Source organism: Theropithecus gelada, chromosome 8, assembly GCF_003255815.1.
Source record: "Theropithecus gelada isolate Dixy chromosome 8, Tgel_1.0, whole genome shotgun sequence".
Lineage (NCBI taxonomy): Eukaryota > Metazoa > Chordata > Mammalia > Primates > Cercopithecidae > Theropithecus > Theropithecus gelada.
In genome coordinates this window covers 37394931-37404364 of record NC_037676.1, presented here as the reverse complement: position 1 = coordinate 37404364, position 9434 = coordinate 37394931, and the positions used below count along the sequence as shown (strand labels likewise).

The window sequence follows — 9434 nt, the reverse complement described above, 5'->3', positions numbered from 1 at the left end:
TTTTTTTTTTTTTTTTTTTTTTTTTTTTGAGACGGAGTCTGTCTCTGTCTGCCCAGGCTGGAGTGCAGTGGCCAGATCTCAGCTCACTGCAAGCTCCGCTTCCCGGGTTTACGCCATTCTCCTGCCTCAGCCTCCCGAGTAGCTGGGACCATAGGCGCTCGCCACCTCGCCCGGCTAGTTTTTTGTATTTTTTTAGTAGAGATGGGGTTTCACCGTGTTAGCCAGGATAGTCTCGATCTCCTGACCTCGTGATCCGCCCGTCTCGGCCTCCCAAAGTGCTGGGATTACAGGCTTGAGCCACCGCGCCCGGCCTATTTTTTTTTTTCAATGAAGAAATGTAGAATGTTTATATAACTGTAGGAACTGGAGACCTGCACAGGCCAGACTCTGTACTAGAAGACATTAAAAACACACATTTGATTATATAAAATGTAAAATATGGTAAAAGACACCTTAAACAAAACTAAAAGACAAAAGACTGAAAGAAACATAAGAATTGGTAGCCCATAACATAAGAATTGATAGCCCTAACACACAAAGATTGCCTACAAATTGATTAGAAAAAGACAGTCAGAAAAAGAGAGGCCATGTACAGTGGCTCACACCTGTAATCCCAGTGCTTTGGGAGGCCAAGGCAGGAGGATCGCTTGAGTCTAGGAGTTCAAGACCAGCCTGGGTAACATAGTGAGACCCCCATTTCTACATAAATTGTTAAGTTTTAGCCAAGTGTGGTGGCATGTACCTGTAGTTCCATTCACTCAAGAGACTGAGGTGGGAGGATCACTTGAACCCAGGAGTTCAAGTCTGCAGTGAGTTATGGTCACACCACTGCACCCCAGCCCAGGAAACAGAACACGACCCTGTCTCTAACAAAAAAAATAAATTAAATTAAATGTAAATTTAAAACAAATTATTGTACAACTACACTATGGAATATCATGCAGTTATCAAAAATATTAACGAGCACATGCCAACATATTGACCCAGACTGTAGATTTCCACACTATATTCTTAAACTTTAAAAAAGGGCATAGGGCCAGGTATGGTGGCTCATGCCTGTAATCCCAGCACTTTGGGAGGCCAAGGCATGCGGATCACCTGAGGTCAGGAGTTCGAGACCAGCCTGGCCAACATGGTAAAACCCCATCTCTACTAAAAATACAAAAAAAAAAAAAAAAAATTAGCCAGGCATGGCCGGGCACAGTGTCTCACACCTATAATCCAGCATTTTGGGAGGCCAAGGCAGGCAGATCATGAGGTCAGGAGATAGAGGCCATCCTGGCCAACATGGTGAAACCTCGTCTCTACTAAAAATACAAAAATTAGCTGGGCATCGTGGCATGCACCTGTAGTCCCAGCTACTTAGGAGGCTGAGGCAGGAGAATCCCTTGAATTCAGTAGGCAGAGGTTGCAGTGAGCCAAGATTGCACCACTATACTCCAGCCTGGGTGACAGAGTGAGACCCCATCTCCAAAAAATTAATTCACTAATTAACTAAAATGTAAACATTTTTTTAAAAATTAAAAAATTAAAAAGTGCTGGGCACAGTGGTTCATGCTTGTAATCCCAGCACTTTGGGAGGCCGAGGTGGGCAGATCATGAGGTCAGGAGATTGAGACCATCCTGGCTAACATGGTGAAATCCCGTCTCTACTAAAAATACAAAAAAATTAGCCAGGCGTGGTGGCGGGCACCTGTAGTCCCAACTATTTGGGAGGCTGAGGCAAGAGAATGGCGTGAACCCAGGAGGCAGAGTTTGCGGTGAGCTGAGATCACGCCACTGCACTCCAGCCTGGGCGACAGAGTGAGACTCCGTCTCAACAACAACAACAAAAAATTAAAAAGTACATATATAGTATGATTCAATTTTGTTAAAACACTTGTTTAAAGAAACAAAAACCCATATATGCATACATATGTTTGCTTCTGTTTCCCTTATCACACATTAAGTACTGGAAATATGGAAAAAAATATGAAAAAAAAATGCACTATTAAGTAGTGGAAATATGCAAGCAAGCTTAGCACTGGTTACTTAGTAGACATGAGAGGCAAAGAGTAGCAAGAATGAGTGTTCAATTTGTTTTTGTATCCCTATTTAATTTAATTTGTTAGAAAAGAGCAGGTAACTTTTGTAATTTTCACAATTTTAAAAAATTAAGGACAGGCTGGGAGCAGTGATTCATGCCTTTATAATCCCAGCACTTTGGGAGGCCGAGGCGGGTGGGTTACTTGAGCTCAGGAGTTTGACACCAGCCTAGCCAACATGACGAAACCCAGAGTCTACTAAAAATACAAAAATTAGCCAGGTATGGTGGCCTATAGTCCCAGCTATTCAGGAGGCTGAGGTGGGAGGATCACCTGAACCCAGGAGGTGGAGGCCCTGATTGCACCACTGCACTCCAGCCTGGGCAACCAGAGTGAGACCCTGTCTCAAAAATAAACAAATATCTCACTGTTACACTGAAACTTACTTTATTTAATAAATAAATTAATGACCTTCCAATCCAAGGATCACTATATACAGTTGCTCAGGTTCAGCACTGTATAAAGGATCTGGGGTGGGAGGTATGTGTAGTATTCACATCGTACATGTCAGGGAATGAAGGGATGTGTGGAGACACCAGCCAAAGTTCTGAAGCTGCAGGGGAGAGTCCTCTCCTACTTAAAACCCACACCATACAATGGACCACACACACACTCAGAACAGCTGCAAGTACGTTGCTGACACTCTCATATGCACCACTGTGCCTCTCGCAGACACACTTCAGGGGGCCTAATTCCTTACCCTTTCCCACTTTGAACCTGGTATAATCCCTTTACTTAATGGAGGAATTTGAGTTAAGGCAAAAGTACAAGCTGCCAGGGACATACATGCCCTGGCATTGGAGGGCAGGGGTGGGCAGGGAGCATAAGCGATGAGAGTGTGGCACATGTGTGCCCTCAGCCAGGAAGACTGAAGTGCAGATGTTCCGGAAAGCACAACCAGGATAAGGCTGCCACCACAGTTGTTCAAGCTATGCGGTAATATACTAAATTTAACACAATTTTACCTGAGCAAGGGGCATTGTTTTCCAATTTGCACAGAGATGCCATATGGGCAGACAGAAGCCCCACTAGTAATTGACAGAGACAGAATCCAACCCCAGGCCCTGCTTCATTATCAGCTGTATGACTTTGGAGATAAAAATAGGATCATGCCGGGCGCGGTGGCTCAAGCCTGTAATCCCAGCACTTTGGGAGGCCGAGACGGGCGGATCACGAGGTCAGGAGATCGAGACCATCCTGGCTAACACGGTGAAACCCCGTCTCTATTAAGAAATACAAAAAACTAGCCGGGCGAGGTGGCGGGCGCCTGTAGTCCCAGCTACTCGGGAGGCTGAGGCCGGAGAATGGCGTGAACCCGGGAGGCAGAGCTTGCAGTGAGCTGAGATCCGGCCACTGCACTCCAGCCCGGGTGACAGAGTGAGACTCCGTCTCAAAAAAAAAAAAAAAAATAGGATCATGGATGTTACAGCACTTTTTGAAAAGTCATAAATATAAGGTATCGTTATAAACAATTATCCATTCTCCAGCTAGCAGACTGCTGGAGATCATCTCATCTGTTCCCAGTCTCTAGGCATATGAGAATATAGGCCACTGGGAGAGACTCACATCTGAGGTTTCTTCAAAAACACTGGAGCCCACAGTGATCTCTCATTCTTCCCATTTCTATCACATTTAGGTCTGTAGCAGGCATTTAGAAATCAGTGTGTTTTACAAGTTCAATAATCTTTCTTTGAGTGAGTAAGGTATATATGTGTGGGATGTGTGCATGTGTACATATATGTGTTCTCAATAATATCTGAAACTCCCAGAAGACAGACATTGTCCTTCTTTGCATTTCCTACAGCCCTGTAGCACCTTACAGGTATTCATCAGCTGTTTTCCCAGGTATCTTTTATTTATGTATGTATGTATTTATTTATTTAGAGACAGAGGCTGGAGTACAGTGGTGCGATCTCAGCTCACTGCAACCTCCGCATCCTGGGTTCAAGCAACCCTCCCCCCACAGCCTCCCAAGTAGCTGGGACTACAAGCACCCGCCACCACACCTGGCTAATGTTTCTATTTTTAGTAGAGACAGAGTTTGGCCACGTTGGCCAGACTGGTCTCAAACTCCTGACCTCAGGTGATCCACCTGCCTCGGCCTCCCAAAATGCTGGGATTACAGGTATGAGCCACTGTGCCCAGCCTCCCAGGTATCTTAACTGTGTTAAGATATCACTGCCCATGTAGTCTAGATTTAAACAAATGAAAGCTCTTCTAATAGAGATGAAATTAAATAACATATAGATGACGGCTACACAGTACTTGGTCTGTGATAGATGCTTATAAATATTTCTTTCTCTTTACTTATGATGCAGAGCGAATAACATTCATTCAACAACATTCATTCAAGGCCATTTTTTTTTTTTTTTCTCGAGATGGAGTTTCACTCTTGTTGCCCAGGCTGGAGTGCAATGGTGCTATCTCAGCTCACCACAACCTCTGCCTCCCGGGTTCAAGCGATTCTCCTGTCTCAGCCTCCCGAGTAGCTGAGATTACAGGCATGTGCCACCACACCTGGCTAATTTTGTATTTTTAGTGGAGACAGGGTTCTCCATGTTGGTCAGGCTGGTCTTGAACTCCCGACCTCAGGTAATTCGCCCGCCTCAGCCTCCCAAAGTGCTGGGATTACAGGCATGAGCCACTGCGCCCAGTCAAGGTCATTTGTTAAGTATCAGGCAATGTGCTGGGTATTGGGGATAAAATGATATGTAAAAAAGTCTTTTATCGAGTTCTGTGGGTCATCTGGCCAGAAAAAACGACCTTGATGGTGAACTCCCATGTTATGTGAAGTTGTGAACAGGCACTTTTAGATGGAGCATAACGAAGGGATAATTGGATGTATTCATGATTTTCTAGGGTTGAAAGGGGGTAGGATATGGCAGTTTTGAAGGTGATGTTTGAACAGGGTCTTGAGGGATAACTAGGAGTTCACAGAGCTGAAAAACAACAAGAGCATCATAGATAGAGGAAGCAGAATAAGAGAAGCCACTCTCAATTTTTAAAGTTAGTTTGAAAATAACCATCTTCTTGAACAGAGCTATGACTCAACGCAATACCAGGGAAATGACCCCAAATCAAAATCAGCTCATAGGAAGAGACAAAAGCATTTCAGACCCGGGCCCTCCATCCACCATCCCACCCCTAGGTCTCTTCCGGGCCTGACACTAGCCTTTACCAACATGTAGTTTAAAGGTGTTTGTGGCTGTTTTGTTTTGTTTTAATGGAGTCTTGCTGCCACCCAGACTGGAGTGCGGTGGTGCAATCTCAGCTCACTGCAACCTTTGCCTCCTGGGTTCAAGCAATTCTCCTGCCTCAGCCTCTCAGGTAGCTGGGATTACAGGCGCCTGCCACCATGCCAGGCTAATTTTTGTATTTTTAGCAGAGATGGGGTTTCACGATGTTGAGCAGGCTAGTCTCGAGCTCCTGACCTCAAGGGATCTGCCCACCCTGGCCTCCCAAAGTGCTGGGATTACAAGCATGAGCCACAGCACCCGGCCATAAAGGGGTTTGTGGCTTTTTCAAGTTTGCAAGTTATTATTTTCCTTTATCTAGAAAATAACTATTTTTAAAGCCAAAGACTAAAAGTTACAAGCAGCCCCAGGGATTTATTTTAAAACTGAGAATTTCCCCAATGCCTGAAATTTGGTGTCTGGGTTCCAGACCTGGGAGTAATTGTTGGGCTCCCCTCTCAGACCTGCCCTCCCACCCTGCACCATCTGTTCAGCAGGGCACAGCTTCCCAAAGGTCTGCCCAGTCCTCTCCTGGTAACCCTACCTGGGGAGAAAAGCCACTCCTATGACCCACCAGATCAAAGATAGAGCCCACAGTGTTTACAGTATCAGCTTTCGCTCCCCGAGGGAAGGGCTGTATCTTTCTTTATGGCTACAAAACCAACGGTGGCTTTGTGAATGACCGGCCCTGTTGGCACCTCCAGGCACAGGAGCCCAGCTGCTGCCCCAGCCCAGGTAAGGAGGAGGCTGCGGACAGGGCGCCCAGCCCGAGAACAAAGCTATCAGTCCCATTGCTGCAGGGTACCAGCCTCGCCCTCACACCTGCCAGGCGGGGGCCTTTTCTTTCTCAGTTAACTTCTTTGTCTGCCTGGTCCAGCACCAGGCACACTGGAGACTCCAGGTTTGTGGCAGCCCAGTTTTGGGACAAGACCTTGAGATCTGGCCTCAGGAGATCTGGGTCATACCCTTCCTCTACCTATGACCAGGTGCCTGTCTGAGCCTCAGTTTCCCCATCTTTTTTTTTTTTTTCGAGACGAAGTCTCGCTCTGTCACCCAGGCTGGAGTGCAGTGGTGTGATCTCGGCTCACTATAAGCTCTGCCTCCCGGGTTCACGTCATTCTCCTGCCTCAGCCTCCCAAGTAGCTGGGACTGTAGGCACCTGCCAGCATGCCCGGCTAATTTTTTGTATTTCTAGTAGAGACAGGGTTTCACTGTGTTAGCCAGGATGGTCTCGATCTTCTGACCTTGTGATCCACCCGCCTTGGTCTCCCAAAGTGCTGGGATTACAGGCGTGAACCACCGCGCCCGGCCAGTTTCCCCATCTTTAAATGATGGTGATCATCATGTCTGACCTGACTGCCTTTCAAGGTTGGTCACTCATGTAAAAGGGCAGCATCGTGGGGCAGCAGAGGCAGCGCAGGGTGGAGGCTGAGGGCTCAGCTGGAGCTTACCAGCCAGGCTGTTATTTCCTAGTTATGTGACCCCAGGCAAGTTATGTAACCTCTCTGATGCCTCAGTGTTCCTCATCTGTAAAATGGGATTATAACAGTTCCTGCTTCACAGGGTCATTAGGAGGATTAAATGAGATCATGTTTATAAAGAGCTTAGGACAGCATCTGGCACATAATACAACTTAGCCAGCATCTACTCTGTGGAAGGTGCGGGGTGGGGTGGTTTACAGAGATCAAAGGCACAGAGTTCACAGCATGGTGACTGCGAAGAGAATCAAATGAAATAACAATTGCAAAGGCAAATCAGGTCATTAACCCCGCACGCACACCCCACTTCCAACATCGTGTGTGTGTGTGTGTGTGTGTGTGTGCCTGTGTCTGTGTCTCCACTGCATGTTGTGATACCTGCCTCCCTCTGCAGCCCCTCAGTCATTACCCTCCAGCCACACCGGACTCCTTTCTTGTCCTGGAACCTATCAAACTCTTTCCTGTCTCAAGCCTCTGCAGTCCTCTCTGCTTGAACTGTGGCTCCTGCAGAGAAAGCATCACAATCTCCGGGGAACTGATTGGAAATGCACATTCTCCAGCCCCGCCCAGACATCCTGAATCAGAAACCCTGGGGTGGGCCAAGCAAGCCATGCTTTCCGGGGCACAGGTGATTCTGATGTGTGCTGAAGTTTAAGAACCACTGGCCGAGAACATTTTTAGATCTGCTCTTCTTTTGCCCGGCCCCTCCCTCATGGAAGAATTCCTTCTTATTCCTCTCTAAAGAGTGGCTGCTGCCAAAAAACATTTGTGAGATGGCCTGGGTTTTCTTTGTTGATTTATCATTTAGTTTGGAAGAAATCAGAAGTCTCTTTAAGAAGCCAGTTTGGGGCCGGGCGCGGTGGCTCAAGCCTGTAATCCCAGCACTTTGGGAGGCCGAGATGGGCAGATCACAAGGTCAGGAGATCAAGACCATCCTGGCTAATACGGTGAAACCCCGTCTCTACTAAAAAAATACAAAAAACTAGCCGGGAGAGGTGGCGGGCGCCTGTAGTTCCAGCTACTGGGGAGGCTGAGGCAGGAGAATGGCGTAAACCTGTGAGGTGGAGCTTGCAGTGAGCTGAGATCCGGCCACTGCACTCCAGCCTGGGCGACAGAGCGAGACTCCGTCTCAAAAAAAAAAAAAAGAAGCCAGTTTGAAACATCCGCCCCAATGGGAACAGTTCTAGATGAAGTCGGAAGATCTGGAGGCAGCGCAGTAACACACATAGGTTTTCTGGCCATATGGACATTTCAGAGAAAACAATGCACAGAGGCCTGGAGCAGGTGAACTGGCTTAAGTAGAGAGAAACTAAGTCATTTGGGGATATTTAGCACCTAATATCAAGGCAGAAATGTCAAAGACGTAATTAACAGTTATATTCTAATCTCAATAGTAGCTAAGTACAGACTTAAACATAAGCCCGTATATAACAAAATAACCCCAGGAGAACCAAAGAAAATCTAGAAAGTTGCTGCTAAAAACAGTTATGTTAGTGATATCTAGGAAAGTTTTTTTTTTTTTTTTAACATGTCATTGTGGTTTACAAATGAAAATTGAGGCCAGGCGTGGTGGTTCACGCCTGTAATCCCAGCACTTTTGGAGGCCGAGGTGGTGGCTGCCTGTAATCCCAGCTACTAAGGAGGCTGAGGAAGAAGAATCGCTTGAACCTGGGAGGCGGAGGTTGCAGTGAGCCGCAATCGTGCCACTGCACTCCAGCCTGGGCAATAGTGTGAGACTCCGTCTCAGAAAAAAAAAGAAAAAAAGAAAGAAAATTGAAACTTCACCAATTTATGGCTATTGCCTAAAGAATTTGTAAATGCATGGGTCATTGCAAGCATCTTGCTGACGTCTTGGTCTGTGTTACCCTGGCGGACATCACCACACTCACCTGACAGGCAGCAGCTTCCTTCCAGTAAAAGCAAAGAATCTGAAAGGAATGGAAAAGGCTCCACACAGTGCCATTTTATAGAAGGAAATGCAACAAGGTCACAGACCAGGAGGACAGCAGCCCAGGCCGGCTGGGCATGGAGGAAGGCCCAGGATGCTGCTGGGCATGAACAGACCTCCTCATACAATGTGCCTCTGAAGAAATAATGCAATTGTGCGGGGCCAGAGGAGCCACAAATAGAACAAAGGGAGGAAAGGAAAAATCAATACGCAGTAAAGAGGAGGAAGGGAGCCCGGCACGATGTCTGAATCTTGCTGGCAAGAAAAGGAAACAGGTGGTCTAAGCAAGCAACCCTTCACCCCACATTGTAATGCCTGGGCATGGACGTGTTCCATAGACCACTCACTGAGAAGTCTTCGCAAAAACACTCCAAGGCAGACACTGCTATCCGTCTTCCACACATTGGGGGATTGAGAGTCAGAAGGATTATACAGCTTGTTCAAATTATAAATAAAAGCACTGAGATTTGAGCCCAGGGTCCCAAGCCCTTTCTAAGCTACAATAGCTGCCTGGTCTATGAGGCAACTCCCCAGATATGAGCTGCAGCAAGCTTGGGAGCAGATAGGACCACTTTACCTGTGTTATGGAGTTGGCTTTCCCAGGCTGATCCACCTGGGAAACAGCCTCTGGGGAAACCTGACTCCTTCCCTTCCCTTCCCTGCCCTGCACAAACTGATGCTATCTCTGCAA

The 9434-nt window shown here is 46.9% G+C and overlaps 1 protein-coding gene across 1 annotated transcript in view; it reads left to right on the top strand.

Annotated features, from left to right (window-relative positions):
• C8H8orf86 (chromosome 8 C8orf86 homolog) overlaps positions 1 to 7450 on the top strand; it is a 17322-nt gene extending 9872 nt beyond the window's left edge. The window contains 3 exon segments of the mRNA XM_025394321.1: positions 3616 to 3702; positions 3704 to 3720; positions 7198 to 7450. Of these exon segments, the coding sequence (XP_025250106.1) occupies positions 3616 to 3702; positions 3704 to 3720; positions 7198 to 7450 (357 nt within the window).
• Positions 7451 to 9434: the final 1984 nt, after the last annotated feature.